Source organism: Sphaeramia orbicularis, chromosome 18 (genome assembly GCF_902148855.1).
Source record: "Sphaeramia orbicularis chromosome 18, fSphaOr1.1, whole genome shotgun sequence".
NCBI lineage: Eukaryota > Metazoa > Chordata > Actinopteri > Kurtiformes > Apogonidae > Sphaeramia > Sphaeramia orbicularis.
The window spans coordinates 3836838-3855858 of record NC_043974.1 but is presented as its reverse complement, the minus strand read 5'-3'; the positions used below and the strand labels follow the sequence as shown (position 1 = coordinate 3855858).

General features: G+C 39.6%; 1 protein-coding gene across 1 annotated transcript in view; it reads left to right on the top strand.

Moving 5' to 3' along the window:
- The window catches only part of cyp26b1 (cytochrome P450, family 26, subfamily b, polypeptide 1), a 55060-nt gene that overhangs the window by 22056 nt on the left and 13983 nt on the right, over positions 1–19021 (top strand). Inside the window, exon 2 of the mRNA XM_030162165.1 lies at positions 7802–8026. Coding sequence (XP_030018025.1) covers positions 7802–8026 — 225 coding nt within the window. The remainder of the gene's footprint in view (positions 1–7801; positions 8027–19021) is intronic.

Sequence of the window (19021 nt, the reverse complement as noted above, 5' to 3'; positions counted from 1 at the left end):
ACGTGTGGCGTCATTACATCACAACTTTCCATGCTCGTTCTTTCTCTGTGTGTATTTGTGTGTGTGTTTTGCCAGATTCGGGAGGGAGAGTGGGGTGTACACTTCTCACCTTTTAAGCTAAATGTCATCCAGACCACACCCCTGGCACACACACACACACACACACACACACACACACACACACACACACACACACACACATTATTCATTGTAACTTTTGTTTTCTGCACATTTTTCCACCTTTGGTGTGGAATAAGACACATGAAATCCCTCCATCTCCCGCCATAATGTGTGTGTGAGCGCAAAGAAAATACAGAGAAATGGAAAAAGGGCTCATATGAAGAGACACATATAACACACACACACACACACACACACACACACACACACACACACACAGAAGTACACAATGGGCTCAAATCTGATGCTGTATCTTAGAGTGTGAAAGGGAGCCTTGTCTGGCTGCCTGAGGAACTCCCTTCGAATTGGACTGTGTGTGTGTGTGTGTGTGTGTGTGTGTGTGTGTGTGTGTGTGTGTGTGTGTGTGTGTGTGTGTGTGAGCAGGCCTGCCAGGCAGACATACTAAACCACTCTACATCCATGTGGCAGCAAAATGTAGCTTGGAAAACAACCCCACTCTAACACACACACCCTGAGGGCTCCAGAGGCCAGTCGGCGACCTGGTGTGTGTGTGTGTGTGTGTGTGTGTGTGTGTGTGTGCATGCCACAGTAAAAAGAGGAAGTGTACAGGAGCTGTGAAAACAGTCCGGGTCAACAGTTTGTACCCAGACAGATTGAAGTAGAGAGAGAAAAATCTGTGAAGGTTAAGGACGAATGAATGAACGCTGCTTAAAAAACACACTTCAACTCAAACTCAACCCTATATGGACACATTTATATATTCTCAGTTACTGCGTTTCTGTTCAGAGCCAAACAAAAGGACCTTTAAAGGGCATTTGTGTCATTATATTCATTCCATTTCTCTGTTCAACTGCAGTTTCTCACCTGTTTCTTTCGTAAGTAGAAAAGAAGTTCAACCAAAAAAAAAAAAAACCTCCCTTGTGCTAGTGTAGATAAATTACCGTCAACACCTCATGAAAAGGTCTTAACATCTGAAGTAGCTTAAGTGCAATTACAAACGCTGCTCCAAAGGTGGGGAGTGTTAGGTTGGATGCTAATTAGCAGCATTTTTCATCTATAAAAGCAGTCTAAGCAATCAAGAGTTTTCAAAGCAACATGAAACAAGCGACAGAGCTGCGAGCAGACTGAAGCATCTGTGCTCAATTTAGGTCAAGTTCACACAGAGAAAGAAACGCACGCCTGAAGACAAGACAGAAAGGAAAGGAAAGGAAAGGAAAGGAAAGGAAAGGAAAGGAAAGGAAAGGAGTGAGTAGACGGGCTCAAAGGAGGCTTTTTCAGAGACCATGTTGGAAACACTTATCACGTGCTGCGTTTCTGCAACAAAAGACGGCCACAAATCTGTTCACTGAAATAAAATGACCTGAGGACCAGTTCAGCCATTCTACATGTCCATGAACATCAGAACGCAAAGAACAGAACTGTGTACGACAACAAAGATCTAAACGAGTGGAGTAAAATAAAGGAGAAATAGGTGCAGAGTGTCTGATTTTATATACAGACATGGATTTAACCCTTTAGAGTTCACTCATAGAACGACTGAGTGTGTTATTGGAGAACAAGAACAAGAACAAGACTTTACTACTGTTGGGAAATGTTTCCAAAATGTTCATTGTTATGTAGAAAATTCAAGGTCAATGAAGTTGCCATATTTGATTCCTTACCTTAAGTGAAAAAAAAAAAATCCAATAAGTAAATATACTTTAAAAAAATATACAAAAAAATCACGTAAGGATGAGAAGAACCTGTATTTGATCCCATTAGAACCTTCCTTTGGTCCCCTTAGACCCCAATGCGTGCTAGTCCAGACCCCTGTCCACATCCACATGACCCCTTTGAACATCATTCCTTAAATTAGTTCCATTACTTCATGGAACCAAACGAAGCACAGGTGGACCTGACAGACCCTGGAGACCACATTGGACCTGACAGACCCTGGAGACCACATTGGACCTGACAGACCCTGGAGACCACATTGGATCTGACAGACCCTGGAGACCACATTGGACCTGACAGACCCTGGAGACCACATTGGACCTGACAGACCCTGGAGACCACATTGGATCTGATAGACCCTGGAGACCACATTGGACCTGACAGACCCTGGAGACCACATTGGACATGACAGACCCTGGAGACCACATTGGACCTGACAGACCCTGGAGACCACATTGGACCTGACAGACCCTGGAGACCACATTGGATCTGACAGACCCTGGAGACCACATTGGACCTGACAGACCCTGGAGACCACACTGAACCTCAGATTGGAGACTCACCGTCCTACCTGGAACACTTACTGTCACCAAGATCATTTACACTTGTTACATTGGCAGATTTTTTTTTGCTTAATTTAAGCAAAAAAAATCTGCCAATGGAACAAGTGAAAATTACCTTGTTCAGATTTGTTGAAATCAGATTTTCCAGATCTATTGTCTAGAAATCAGTTCTTGTATATCTCACTGAACAGTTCCTCTTTAGGTGATTCTGTCTGATTTTAAGTGTGATGAGATATTTGGACGAGAAATGAGACAAATACACATGGTCAGATTTAGATTTTTTGCAGTGTACATGCTTAGCCTAAAAACACTGCAAAAGATGAAGCCATGCTTTTGCAAACACACACATCCTCATGCTACTGCATCTTACATACATGTGTTTTACCTGCATATGTGTGTGTGTGTGTGTGTGTGTGTGTTTGTGTGTGTTAGTCTCACAGTCATTTCGTTCCCCAGGAGTAAACTGGGGTCAAACCAGTTAGTGTTGTCACGGCATTTTGCAGTTAGGCCTCCTCGTGTTTGTTTGCTTTAGACGTTTTTTGTGAACTTTGTGAATTTGGAGTGTGTGTGTGTGTGTGTGTGTTTAGGTGTACATGCATGTCCTGAAGGAGTGTGTTTTTACTGTATGTGTGCTCTGGCATGTGAATGATGCGTTTGTGTGTGTGTGTGTGTGTGCTCCGCCCTCAGGCTCATATATATTCTTTTCACTCAAACAGCCCATTTACAGTTCTGGGGTCGGCTCCCTCTCGCTCTGCCGTGACCCGGACCGTTTAAAGGTCAGCGTCAAAGCTGAACCCAGGTCAGCTGACTAACTGACTCCAGCTCTTATCCTCTGGGGCTTCACTGATGCTGACGCTGCCCAAACTATGGTTCAGGGGCCTCAAAGGGGCCATATGGGTTCCTCTGGAGGGACTCAACTGGAAATGTTTTTTTTTAAACTTTGGTATTGATAAAATGTAGGTGTTTTTGGTCTTTCTGCATCTACCTTTGATTGATCTATTATCAGTCAAACTGTTTTAACCCTTACAGACCCAAGCGTCCACCTTTAACCCTTACAGACCCAAACATCCACCTTTAACCTAAACCATCTACTGATCTAAACTGTTTAATACCTGTTGATCCACTAATCCTATCAATACATGTCAGTAATTGGTGTAAAATACAGTTCTTCATCTTTTCATGGTCATCAGATGACCATATTTAGATGTTCAGAGGCTCCGTAGTTACCGTGGAAACACCATCATCTTCTCCAACATTGATTCCCAGTAAAACCCATGGAGTTGGATCAATGACTGTGGATGGACACACTGGGTTTATGTTCAGTTAAAGACAGATTGGACTGAAAAAGACAGTTTATTCAGTTTGATCTGTTTCTGATAGAAGAACCATCAACTTTAACCTGAGCTTTAATGAAGATCTACATAATCAGTGAATTAAATATAAGAAAATACATAATTTACACTGAAAAAACACAAATCACAGAGGATAATATTATAATAACTGGTGATAAATCACTTAAGAAAAGTCAAATATAGAGAAAAAAACATTTTGGAAGTGCCACAAAAGTAGCACTAATATGATTACTTTAATATTTCTATTTTTTGGTGTCTAGTGTCTATACAAATATCATTATCTGTGGATTCAGTACAAACTAAATAAATTTAAAAAAAGAATAAATTTGCGTTCCTGAATCCTATTTCCGCTTTTATCAGGGTACTGTTACTACCACCAGAGAAGTTACAGAGGTGGGACCAAACGATCCACCATTTCATTCACACAGACGTCGTTCTGGAATAAAGGTGAAATCTTCCTGTAACAGAAGTGAAGTGGATACAGGGCCACAGATGAACAAACATGTATTCATCTGAGCATCACAGATAGGGATGGGAATCGAGAACCGGTTCTTTTTGAGAACCGAATCCCAGTAGCTCGATTCCTTGGAATCGTTTGCCTGCCTGCTTAACGATTCTGCTTATAGATTCCACCTTTGCTGCGCATGCGCGATGACGTCACGCATACGCTGCATTGTTTTGGTCAGAACGTAGCCAACATGGTGTTGAGGCAGAAATGGTCTAAAAAGACCACACCAGGTCCAAACAGACCACACCAGGTCTAAACAGACCACACCAGGTCCAAACAGACCACACCAGGTCCAAACAGACCACACCAGGTCCAAACAGACCACACTAGGTCTAAACAGACCACACCAGGTCCAAACAGACCACACCAGGTCTAAACAGACCACACTAGGTCTAAACAGACCACACCAGGTCCAAACAGACCACACCAGGTCCAAACAGACCACACCAGGTCCAAACAGACAACACCAGGTCCAAACAGACCACACCAGGTCCAAACAGACCACACCAGGTCCAAACAGACCACACTAGGTCTAAACAGACCACACCAGGTCCAAACAGACCACACCAGGTCTAAACAGACCACACTAGGTCTAAACAGACCACACCAGGTCCAAACAGACCACACCAGGTCCAAACAGACAACACCAGGTCTAAACAGACCACACCAGGTCTAAACAGACCACACCAGGTCTAAACAGACCACACCAGGTCCAAACAGGCCACACCAGGTCTAAACAGACACCAGGTCCACTGGAACACTGTCAAAGCTTCCATTTCTTCTAAAGGTGGAATCCCTCCAGTCTGTTCAAACATTTGTCCACAGCATGTGATTCATTTACAGGAATGTCACATATTTGATTTGCTACGTAGAGACACTTGTGAATGTAGCAGCAGAGTGAACGCCAGGCCCAGTTCCAGTTCTGGTGCGGGCACAAACGTCGTACCCCCTCAAATACAAGTTTCTGAAGGTAGGGGAAAGGAAATGAGGTGCACAACAATGGGAGACTATTTGAGCAGAGTCGAACCGGTTCCATGTAGTAGAAATGCAGCAATAGAGGAATTAGTAAAACGTCTTAAGTTTCACTTTGACTGTACCTACACCCCACCCCACCCCCCGAACCGGGCCCGGCGTCATCTGTTATTATTATTTGTACATACTATATATGTTATTTTCTGTGCAGATGGAAATATAAAAGATAGTTAATGCAAACACACCCATTTGTACTCTTTTATTCCCTCACCCAATGAGAATCGATAAGAGAATCGATAAGAAATCAGATCGATAAGCAAAATCGGTAATGGAATCAGAATAATTAAATTCTTATCAATTCCCATCCCTAATCACAGATATTCATCATTGAAGTAATGATGGTTCAGCCTGGTCTTGGAGGTGTTATAGAAGGGGTTCAAACAGTTGTGCACACTGAAATGCTGCTTTTATGGGCACTTTGAACAGGTTCTATAACATTATTTGGGTCCCCTGTGATGAGACATTTCGTTTACTGTACCGGAGCTGAAAATGTTTGGAGAACCTTTAACCTCGACTGTTCAAAGCTGAGCTCTGTTCACATCCTAAAGGCATCCTAAATCAGTTTTCATTCAATTAACCTGGTGTATACATGATTCTCAAACATCTGCAGTTTACTTTTCTCTGAGACTCTGAGCTGATGCCTTTAACATGTGGGCGCTCCCATGCAGAAATGGACTGTTTGGCCTCCAAACCACAGACAGAAAAAATACTTAGTCAGAGCTTTTAGAGGTGAAGATCAAAGCTGGAGAGAGGGTCAGATCCTAAAGGCTTTTTAACAATAATAGCAAACATAAAAATCAGTCGTAAGAAAGGCTGCAGACTCGAGACTATCTGGCTGGGAGCCTAAAAGGTTTGGGTCCTCCAATACTCAGCAGAATATGATTTAGTTTTATATTTTGTGGAAACATTTTGCAATAAAACATCTGAAATGTTTGAATTAAACAGCAACAAGAATGACAGTAAAGATGTTTTCTTTATGATGATTGATTAGAAAGAAGGGGAAAGATTAAAAAGCAATAACACCAATCACAGTGTATTGTAAGAAAATGGTGCAAATCATTTTTAAAAGACAAAAAAAAAAGGTTTCTCATGCTCAAACTGATGATATTCCTAAAAGACAATCATGTGAGGACAGATAAACAAAGGCAAGGAAGACGCAAAAGTGTGGAGATGAGGGGATCTTCATTGAATGAATGAATGTCAGAAAGTTTTCTTGGGAAAGCCTGATACATGATGGACTCTTTCCATTTTTTTTTAATGTTCACACTTTCTCTTGAATGTCTTCTTACACACTGCAAAAAGGAATATCTGACTCTGATAAACTGACCTGAATTTGGAGTATTTATATTGAAAGACCTTTTTTTAAAAAAGTTTATTTACTTACAGAGACTTTATCTTGTTCAGATTATTTGAATTGTTCCAAGAATTTTCCTCTTGATCTACCCCACTGAGATATTACCATATTATAGATTTTAAAAAATTTACTATGTAGATTTGAAACAAAGATATTCTGCTTAAAACAAGAATTTTATCATTCTATAATCCTTAAATAATATTTTCTTATTTTAATAAAACTTGATAAGTGCCATTTTTAGAGGTGTGTATTGGCAAGACTCTGGTGATACGATACAAATCACAGTACTAGGATCACAATATGATATATCACGATATTTCATGATACTGTTAAAAAGGCACATTTTTCTTGGTTTTGCTTCTTTTTTTAAAAGATTATTTCCTGGAAGAATTGAATTACACCAGAAATCTGCACAAATACTAAACACTTTCTTATTTGATCACAACAGGATCTAATGTTATATCACAAAATGTTCCTGTGTTCAAACTGAAATTCTGTTTCACAGACATTACAGTTTAAGTGTGAACTAATGCTATGTAATGTGTGTGTGTAGCCATAATTTTTAAAATGTTTCTAATTTTATGAACGCTGGTATTTTACATCTTACCCAGGGACATCAGTTGAAAAATAGCTTTTTTGCTAATACTGGCACATTTACAGAAATGTTCATTAATGTGTACTCTCCCTGCTAAATACACAAATAAATAAATAAGATCCTGTTTAAATGTTCATATTCTGTTAGTTCATAACTAATGTCACAACATCAAATATAAACAAAAAAGAAAAACAAAATTAACCTCTGCAGTATCTGCATTTGAATAAATACCTAAAAAATATTGATACAGTACTTTTTAATATCGATACAGTATTGTGAAATGAAATATTGCAATATATTGCAGAACCAATACTTTCTAACACCCCTAGCCATTTTCTTACTGCACTGGCAGATAATTTTACTTGAAATAAGACATTTAAACTCAATAATGATCTGTTTTGTAAAGGCCTTTTTTGCAGTGCTCTTCCAGATTCCTGTACATCTTTGTGTTCTATGACGTTTGTCTTGTACAAATGTCCATCACTGCTTGTGTTTCTCTTGTGCAATGACATAAATATCTGTGTTTTTGTCTTTTCTCTCCAGGGTTCGGGCTTCCACGCGTCACGGAGACAGAAGTACGGTAATGTGTTCAAGACCCACCTGCTGGGTCGCCCTCTGATCCGGGTGACGGGGGCCGAAAACATTCGTAAGGTTCTGATGGGCGAGCATACGCTGGTGACGGTGGACTGGCCTCAGAGCACCTCCACGCTGCTGGGACCCAACTCATTAGCCAACAGCATCGGAGACATCCACCGCAAGAGGAGGAAGGTCAGCAGACGCACAGAAGCACACACAGAAAGCACTGTGTCCACAAAATGGACAGACGAGTCCTTTACAAAATGGACAGACGAGTCCTTTACAAAATGGACAGACGAGTCCTTTACAAAATGGACAGACGAGTCCTTTACAAAATGGACACGAGTCCTTTACAAAATGAACATGAGTCCTTTACAAAATGGACACGAGTCCTTTACAAAATGAACATGAGTCCTTTACAAAATGGACAGACGAGTCCTTTACAAAATGAACATGAGTCCTTTACAAAATGGACAGACGAGTCCTTTACAAAATGGACAGACGAGTCCTTTACAAAATGGAGACGAGTCCTTTACAAAATGGACAGACAAGTCCTTTACAAAATGGACAGACGAGTCCTTTACAAAATGGACACGTGAGTCCTTTACAAAATGGACACGTGAGTCCTTTACAAAATGGACAGACGAGTCCTTTACAAAATGGACACGAGTCCTTTACAAAATGGACAGACGAGTCCTTTACAAAATGGACAGACGAGTCCTTTACAAAATGGACACGAGTCCTTTACAAAATGGACAGACGAGTCCTTTACAAAATGGACACGAGTCCTTTACAAAATGGACACGTGAGTCCTTTACAAAATGGACATGAGTCCTTTACAAAATGGACAGACAAGTCCTTTACAAAATGGACAGACGAGTCCTTTACAAAATGGACATGAGTCCTTTACAAAATGGACAGACAAGTCCTTTACAAAATGGACACGTGAGTCCTTTACATGCACCTGCACACACACTGTGAAATAGAATGTGTTGTTTCAACTTAAAAATACAAGTGAAAGGGCTGCCTTCAAGTTGTACATCTAATGAACCAACACAGGTCGTTCTAACATACATCATGTTGTCTCAATGAAGATTTGTTCAGTAGTTCAACTCTTGGGGTAGTTGTTTGAATTAAAATATTTAATTCGGCTGAATTAAAAACTTATATTTGTAGACTATACCAGTTTAGTTGATGCTGGACTCAAACCAGGGACTTTCTTACTATAATTCAACTGAACAGCACTTACCACTGCACCACCATCTAGACCAGTGGTTCTTAACCTTGTTGGAGGTACTGAACCCCACCAGTTTCATATGCGCATTCACCGAACCCTTCTTTATTAAAAAATACAATATGATTTTTTTCAAATTCAAGACACAGGCATATGTTTTACTGGTGCACAAAATGAACCCTGCATTAACATCACTGTGTTCAAAGAACAAAACCAATACAGTGCATGAACTCACAACAAATTCCATACCTTTTCACAAAGACATGACCTTTTTTAATACTACCACACTGAAATGGTTTTAATTTTTAACCTTATGTGTTCCAATAATGAACTTATTGTATTTATGCTATTTATCATTTTTAACATTTTAACACACACCCATCACCTAATTTCCATCAGGCTACATTAATAATGAATATTTACTGCAAATCAGTGTGACTTCTGCTGTTGCCTTTGAGAGACCAGTTCAGAAATGCGTGGCTTCACCTTGGCAAGTGCTACTCTCATGTCATTTTCACAGCAAAGTCTGTTCCTTTGTGTTGTAGTGCTATAAGCAACAACAATACACTGCGTATATTGGATGTCAATCAGAGAAAGAGTCTCCTAAGCCATTTGTTTACATACACGGACCTAGCCCGACACACACACCCGACTAATGAGTTGAGTGTGTGTCCTGACCTCCGCCGAACCCCTGAGACTGACTCACCGAACCCCTAGGGTTCGATCGAACCCAGGTTAAGAACCACTGATCTAGACCAAGGGTCTCAAACTCATTTTAGTTCAGATTCCACATTTGATCTCCAGTGGGCCGGACCAGTAAAATAACAGAATAACCTATAAATAATGACAACTCCAAATTTTTGTCTTTGTTGTAGTGCAACAAAACCAAAATAAATGACGAAAATACTTACTTTTATAAACTATCAAAAAAAAAAAAAAAAAAAGGGAATAACCTTAAAAAACTGAAATTGAAATTAAAAAAATAAGAAAATTTAGTGCAATTTTAACAATATTCTTCCTCAACTTATCATTTCTCCATGTGCATTCTGGATCAGATCTACAAAGACACTAAACACTGAGGAACAGGAAGAAAAGAGTTCAAATTGTGCTTAATTTTCTTCAGACATTTCAGGTTGTTCATATTTGTTCAGGTTATTCACATTTTATTGTTACAGGATAGTTTGTAAATGTAAATATTTTCATAATTTAATGCTATTTTTTGGACTAAAACAAAGACAAAGATTTGAAGTTGTCATTATTTATAGGCATAGCATAATATTTATTTCACATCAAATCAAGAAGAAAATGTGCAGTCATTCTTTTTTGTCGGTTCTTCTGCTGTTATTATTTGACTGTAGATCAGATTGGTCTGTATGTGGAACCTGAACTAAAATGAGTTCCACAGCCTGGACTGTGGAATTTTTGCACTTTGTAAATTCATCCCATGAGCCGGACTGGAACCTTTGGCGGGACACATTTGGCCCCCGGGACGCATGTTTGACACCCCTGATCTAGGATATCTTCACTTAAATGCTCTTTCACATAGTTTCTAGATGCTTCTAAACCTTCGTAACCCACGAGTTTGGCTTGTGGGTTGGTTTGTATCCTCATTGTCAAAGCACACACTTTTTACAGTGGAGAAAGGCAAACATTCGTGCTCTGCATAAAAGGTAAAGGTCAGACATAAAAAGAGGGAGTACTGGTGAAAAGCGCCGGTGTGATCAGCACCCCCTGGCTCTGTGGAGGCATGACAACGGGCCGTCCACGCCTCCGTCACTCTGTCTGTACACAGAAAAGCCTGGACACCACTGGGCCCATTATCTGCTCTGTCTCGCTGTATTCCTTCCTGTGCTGTGCCAGGACCATTTCAGGTAATCAGCCCCCCCACCCCACCCCCACCTTCCTCTTATATTTGTAACCCAAGGGCACATACCTTCCTCCAACACACACACATTTGACACTGATAAACACACATACACAAAGGGATAGAATCGGCAGCTCTGTTCGGTGTGTGTGTGTTTTCCTGTAAATCCTGCACTGGTTTTCGCTGTCTACATCCTCCGCCACTGGGGGGGGGGGCAGAGGAAGAAGGCGGGGTCAGGTTTCGTTGCCACAGTGCCCAGGGACGGCGAAGGGTCGGCTGGGTCTAATCTGGGCTCTGATCCCCTCTCCGCTCCCTGGAGACCCCTGCACTAACCTCATGTAATGACCCTTGATTAGGAAGGCTGCCTCCGACACAGCACAAAGAGGGGCTTTCTGTGGGGGTCCCACACACACAAACATACACAAAAGCATATGTGCACGCTCACCTGAATGCTCGTCACTCTCAGCCAGATCCACAAAGTCAGCAAAGTCACTTTTAAAAGGTTCAAGCCCTCAGTAGTTAAGGGGCCGCCCTGCTGAAGTGCCTTTGACCAAAACAAGAAATCCCCTGATGATGACCCCTGACCACCAGGTAGACAGAGTCAAAAAGAACCAGACTTTTTTGGGTTTCCAACGTCAGCTTCCGTTGGATTAAAAAATGCCATTCACTGTTTACTCATCACTAAAGAATCAATATTTGCAATTAGAGGTAAGTCAGTTAAAATCCTCCTGATGAGACTCCAACTGAAGGGCTGTCAAACTCAGATTAGTTCAGGGGTCACATCCTCCCAATATGACCTGAAGTGGGCCGGACCAGTCCAGTCTAAACTGTTTAATACCTGTTGATCATCTTTTCATGGTCATCATATATGACCATATTTGGACGTTCAGTAGCTCTGTAGTTACCTTCTCTCCATCTCTCCAACATTGATTCACCAGTCAAACCCATGGAGTTGGATCAATGACAGTGGATGGACACAGTGGGTTTATGTTCAGTTAATGGTAGATTTTACTGAAAAAGTCACTTGTTCGCAATACGGTGGTGCAGTGGTTAGCACTGTCGCTTCACAGCAAGAAGGTTCTGGCTTCGATTCCAACCAGGAGTTTGCATGTTCTCCCCGTGTTTGCGTGGGTTCTCTCCAGGTACTCTGACTCCTCCCACCATCCACAGACATGCACTGATAGGTTAGTCAGTTAATCCAAATTGCCCATAGGTGTTAATGTTACAGTGATTGTTTGTTCATCTCTATATGTTCAGCCTGAGATGAACTGGTGACTCATCCAAAGTGAACCCCCCCTTCACCCACAGGTAGCTGGGATCGGACCCCCCGTGACCCTAGTGAGGATAAAGCAGGTTTAGAAGATGAATGAATGAATGAATGAATGAATGAATGAATGAAGTCCCTTTTTCTTCAGTTTTGTCTGTTTCAGATATCATGACAATCAACTTTGATTTGAACTTTAACGAACATCTACATGGTCAGTGAATTAAATATGGGAAAATATCTGATTTTCACTGAAAAAACGTAAAATACAGAGGATGTTATTATAATAAATGGCGATAAATGACTTAAGAAAAGTTAAATGGTGAGAAAATTAATTTGCAATGCAAAAAAGGGGTGTCTGAAAACAAAATAACAATAAAAAATAAAAAAGGTACTCAAAACAAGATTTCTTGAATTCAGATTGTTAAATGTAGAAATAAGCATGTCTACAGATGGATGAACACTTAAAATAAGAAATTAACTCTTAAAAAAAGATAAATTATCTAACACTTCTAAATCTAAGTTGTTGTTTTTTTTTTTTGGGGGGGGGGGGGGTTGATCTTGGTATGAACCAAATAATTTGCAGTGTGGAACTGCCACAAAAGTACCACTGGATTTTTATGCCTTCATCTTCATGGGAAGATATCTGATTTTCACTGTAAAAATGCAAAATACAGAGGATACTATTATAATAAATGGTGACAAATCCTTTAAGATAGGTTAAATATAGAACAAAATTAATTTGGGAACGGACACAAAAGTAGCTCTAGATCTGTACGGGTTTAACATCTGTCAGTTTGATAGAAACATAAAGATTAGACTGTGTTTCAATGGAAAAAGGTCATGTGGTCTGATGAGTCCAGACTGAACCTGCTCCAGACTGATGGATACATTAGAGTGAGAACAGAGGTGGATGAAGGGATTTCCCATCATGCCTAGGGCCTACAGTACAAGCCGATGGGGGCAGTGTTTGATATGGGGTTCAGCAATAGAAATAAATGTTGTAAGATTGCATAAGCTTATTGAAACACCACAGTGAATAAATAATCAAAGTTAAAGGAGATCCAACAACACACTGGAGTCCCCACTGAACCAGACTGAATATGCCCTCTGACTAGTCCCTTATGTTTAAGGGGATTTCATTCTGATTTGTCAAATATTACAGCAATAATAGGGTCCATGTAAAGCAGCAAGTGTTAGCAATGACCAGTGACCACTGGTTAGGACACATAAATGGAACAAAAGCATGACAAAAATTCAAGGACAAAAAAAATCTGGAAGTATTTTTCTCTCAAAAGAAGAGGAAGAATGGCCCCTAAAGCGAACAAAAGGAGACAAAAGCCACAAAAACTCCACATGAAACTCAACAGAAGCAGCTATGATTCTGCACTGTGGCTGACGGATGAACTTTGAGAAGACGACAGAGAGAAAAAAAAATGAAATGTGAGGAAAAACATGATGATGGCAGTAACCAGTTTGGAGTCTCATTGACAGTATCTTCACTGATTACAATTCTTTTTGGTTAAAAATATACATCAGACTCTGCAAATACATTTTTTACACAGAAAACAGCAAAAACATGTAAAACTCTGCAGAACTACACTGTTAAGGGAAAAGGACATGTGTATGTGTGGCCGATGTAATGAGTGGACAGTGAGGCCCAAGGGCACTTCAGCCAACGTGGAATCAAACTTTAGTTTTGTTTTGGTTACAGGACAGTGGAGACACAAAGGCTGGTTGGGCACAGAGGTCAGAGCTGGGCAGACGTCAAGGCTCATGTACACTAGTGTGTGTGTGTGTGTGTGTGTGTGTGTGTGTGTGTGTGTGTGTGTGTGTGTGGGTTGGCAGAACTCCCTCCTGTTTTCTGGGTAATAAAACTAAGTCAACAGACAGAAGTGAAACAGCATCAACTGAGAGAAAGAATGAGTGACTTGCTCACTGTCTGACCCACTTGACCAAAACTGCTCCTCTGTGTGTGTGTGTGTGTGTGTGTGTGTGTGAGTGTGTGCGTGTCTGCCCAACTTGTGGTTTTCATTCGGAAAAACAATCTTCACACAGCACATTAGCCTTTGGTGGATCAACACTTTCCATACAACCCTGTGTTAAGCTCGGAAACTAACTCTCAAAGAGCCACAGTGGACGACTTTTCCACTACAGGGCCAAACTGGGCCAAACTGGGCCAAGCGGGGCCAAACGGGGCTTATACATCACTCTATTACAGTCTCCAAACAACATCAAACATGGTTCTGGTGTCTGGCGGAGATGATGCAGCATTGCGATCCTTCCCTTAAATAAGAGTAGAACCAACAACTGAACACTTATGCAATCCAAACCCTTCACCACAGAAGTATGGAAGTGTTGGGAGCAAACTGTCCCAAGTCTGCAAAGTTTATGCCAGGGGTCTCAAACATGTGGCCCAGGGCCAAATGTGGCCCGCCGAAGGTTCCAATTAGGCCTGTGGGTTGAATTTGCAAAATTTCACAGTCTTAAATTGAATTAAGCAAAGAAAAAAATAGCTTGAATTAAGGAAAAAAACTTGAATTACGCAAAAAAAAAAAAAATCTTTAATTAAGCAAAAAAAGAGTCAAATTTAGCAAAAAAATCTTGAATTAAGCAAAAAAATCTTGAATTAACAACTTCAAATTTTTCTTTGTTTTAGTGCAAAAAATAACAATAAATTATGAAAATATTTACATTTACAAACTATCCTGTAACAATTAGATGTGAATAACCTGAACACATATGAACAACATGAAATGTGTAAAGAAAATTAAGCCCAATTTGAACTATTTTCAACCTGTTCCTCAGTGTTTAGTGTCTTTGTAGATCTGATCCATAATGCACATGGACAAATGAGAAGTTGAGGAAGAATATTGTTAAAATTGCACAGATTTTTCCTCAAGAAATTTCTTTTTTTTCAGGTTATTCACATCTTTTTTGTTTGGATAGCTTATAAAAGTAAGTATTTTCTTAATTTAATGGGTTTTTTTGCACTAAAACACAGACAAAAATTTGAAGTTGTCGTTATTTATAGGTTATTATGCTATTATTTTACTGATCCGGCCCACTGGAGATCAAATCGGGCTGAATGTGGAACCTGAAAGAAAATGAGTTTGAGAGCCCTGGTTTAAGTAGTTATTGATCAGCGATGTGCTCCCTGTCAGAGTTTTGCTATGATGTTTTAGGGGCACATCTTACAGATAAATTAATTTGCACATTGCACGTCACTGCTTGTTGTGAGCTGAGAAAGACAGCGCATTTGCGACTGGTAGACAAGATGATGATAAAAAACTGTATAAGAAAAGGAACTAAATCTGTCAGACAGATGTAGAAATAGAAACAGATAGAAATACAAAAAAAAAATAGAAGAAAATAGAAATACAGTTAAGTATAAAGGAGAATAAAGCTGCAGAAAAGGAAAGTACTCCCTTAAAGCAATAGTACTTTATTTGTAAAGAGCAGTATTTGAGTAGAGGTACTTCCACCATTGCAGTGTTTATTAACTGGCTTCCAAATGGCATCAAAAAACTCTGAAAAAAAAGACTGTTCACACAGCAGGTCATATTCTACATTAAATGCGACTTGTATCAGTTTTGAGTCTGAACTGAATGTGACCCTGAAGTGGCCCACATGCACTAAAGAGGTCCTGAAGTGACCCACATGCACTAAAGAGGTCCTGATGGAATACGTGACCACGCAGACACACACTGTGTTTACAGAAGGAAGTATGGTTTTCCTCCACTCCTCCTCCTGGGACGCAGAATTGGGACAATTGTCGCATTTTAATGACATAAAGGTCGGATAAATGCGACCTGGACGTTCAGACTGGAGTCACATTGGAAAACATTAGATACGTATCGGGTTTAGCACCACAAAAAATATGAATAACCTGAAATGTCTTAAGAGAAGTATGTGGGATTGTACCAATATTCCGCCTGTTACTTAATGTTTAGTGTATTTGTAGATCCACTGTGATCTGTAAGTTGTGATGCATATGTATAAATGATAAAATAAGGTGTAATATTGTTAATATTGCACTTATTTTTCTTAAGCATTTTCAGGTTGTTCATATTTGTTCATAACATTTTCACGATGAAATTTTCCTTTTTTCACTGAAAAACAGAGAAAACTAAGTCATTGACATTCTTTATCTGTTCTTATCCTATTATTTGGATTATTGGACTGGTCCGGCCCACTTTCGATCATATTAGACTAAGGGTCTCAAACCCATTTTCTTTCAGGGGCCATATTTAGCTCGATTTGATCTCCAGTGGGCTGGACCAGTAAAATAATAGCATAAAAACCTATAAATAATGACAACTCCAAATTTTTGTCTTTGTTTTAGTACAAAAAAACCCATTAAATTATGAAAATACTTACTTTTAAAAATTATCCAAACAAAAAAGATGTGAATAACCTAAAAAAACAGAAATTTCTTAAGAAAAATCAGTGCAATTTTAACAATATTCTTCCTCAACTTCTCATTAGTCCATGTGCATTCTGGATCAGATCTACAAAGACACTAAACACTGAGGAACAGGAAGAAAAGAGTTCAAATTGGGCTGAATTTTCTTTGGACATTTCAGGTTGTTCATATTTGTTCAGGTTATTCACATTTTATTGTTTCAGGATAGTTTGTAAATGTAAATATTTTCAGAATTTAATGGGTTTTTTTGCACTAAAACAAAGACAAATATTTGAAGTTGTTATTATTTATAGGCATAATGTAATATTATTTTTTTCACATCAAACCGAGAAGAAAATGTGCAGTCATTCTTTGTTGTCGGTTCTTCTGCTGTTATTATTTGACTGTAGATCAGATTGGTCTGTATGTGGAACCTGAACTAAAATGAGTTCCACAGCCTGGACTGTGGAATTTTTGCACTTTGTAAATTCATCCCAGGGGCTGGATTGGAACCTTTGGCGGGACACATTTGGGCCCCAGGCCGCATGTTTGACAGCCCTGGTTTAGACTGTATGTGGAAGCTGAACTAACATGAGTTTGACATCCCTCCTTTAGTTTGTTGCTTATAAATGAGAGTAAATACCAAAAGCTGCAGTATTTGAAAGCATATTTTAACCAATAAAAGCATCTATTCTCCCTATTTTTGTAGTAACATAAACTAACTGCAGTAGTGGTCTCACAAAGCCCCACCTGACCTGCAGTGGAAAAACGTCCTCCAATACCGAAATAACAGATTTTTTTTTTTTTGAACCCATGCAGGAGGATTGTTGACAGTGGCAGTGAGTTTCTACTGACATACCTTTCACTCTTTCTTTTTCTACTGCTCTGCTACTCAAATCCCCTCATCACCCCGTTCTTTCTTTATTTCTCTCTCTCCACATTTTCCTTCCCCCCCTTGTTTTTCTTACTTTTGGAAACATCCTTCCATCCCTAAATTTAGGAGTCGGAGGAGGCAGAGAAAGGAGAGAGAGAGGGTGAGACAGCGGGGGGAGATTGGAAAAAGAATAAAAGAAACACGGAGTGAGATTCAGACTGACCTCTGGCTTCATTTTGCTGTCAGTCGAAAACTGACATTTTCCTGAAAGCCACCGCTTTTTTTTTTCCTCTCTTCTCCCAGTCCGGTTATTTTCACTGTGATACTGAGGAGAAGTGCAGGAGACATACTTGTAAATTCAATCTGTCTTTGTCTTGTGTTCCTGCTCATCACCAGTAGAGGGCACTGCCAATTCTAACTCAGCTGAAGTCCAATCCTGTCCTGGTTCTCCAGTCTTTGTCTGGATTAACTATTTGGATTTTATCCTCAGTGTTTTCACTTCACCTTGAGAATTATATTGTTTTCTAATTTGGAAGACGCACATTTTTATGAAGTTGCATGCAAAACTCCTAAATGTTCAAGAGAAGCACACATTACCAAACAGCTTTGCAGAAAAATATTTAGTTTGATCACAAATTTGGCCTCATGTTCTATCTTTGATATAAGTCTGTCTCTTGCAGAAGTTATCAATTTAGAGCTTCTCTGTGAAACAACTCCTGCAAAAAGTATATTTTCAGTTCAATTCCCAAAGTTTGAACATAAATACCATGATCATGAATAATATTTAACCCATAAAGACCCAAAGGGCCACCGGTGACACAAACCATCTACAGATATAAACTGTTTAATACCTGTTGATCCATTAATCCTATCAATACATGTCAAAAATTGGTGTAAAATGCAGTTTGTCATCTTTTCATGTTCATCAGTAAAACCCATGGAGTTGGATCAATGACAGTGGATGGACACACATTTGTTTTTACATTCAGTTAGCAATATCTTAGCTGAAAAAGTACTTTTTTTTATTTTTGATATAATTAACTTTGAATTTACTCTGAGTTTTCATGAACATCTACATAATCTTTCAGTTGAATATAGGAAAATACAGGTATTAACAGCAAAAAATGCAAAATACAGAGGATAATATTATTTTAAAAAAGGGTGATAAATCAGTTAAAAGAGGTAGAAATAGAAAAAAAAATCATTTGGGAACTGCCACAAAAGTAGCACTGTGTCTTTATGGGTTAAGTCATGTGTTTTTTTAACCTACTGAAGTGGATGAAAACGCAAAGAACACAGAACTTTCAGTTTAAAAGGATCAAAAATTTGTGATAAAGTGATTTAGTGGCTTTTGTAGTGTTCCCCTGATCTGAAACTGTCTCCACAACGCTTCCAACAAAGCCATACTTTTCTGACTCAAAGCCATGTTCGAAGCGGGGAAAGGTAACAAGTTTGAGTGGGAGACAAGGGAGAACGGAGTAAAGGGTTTGAAAAAAGGAAGGATGGATGAAAGGGTAGGGAGAGACGGGAGGAGGCGGGACTACAC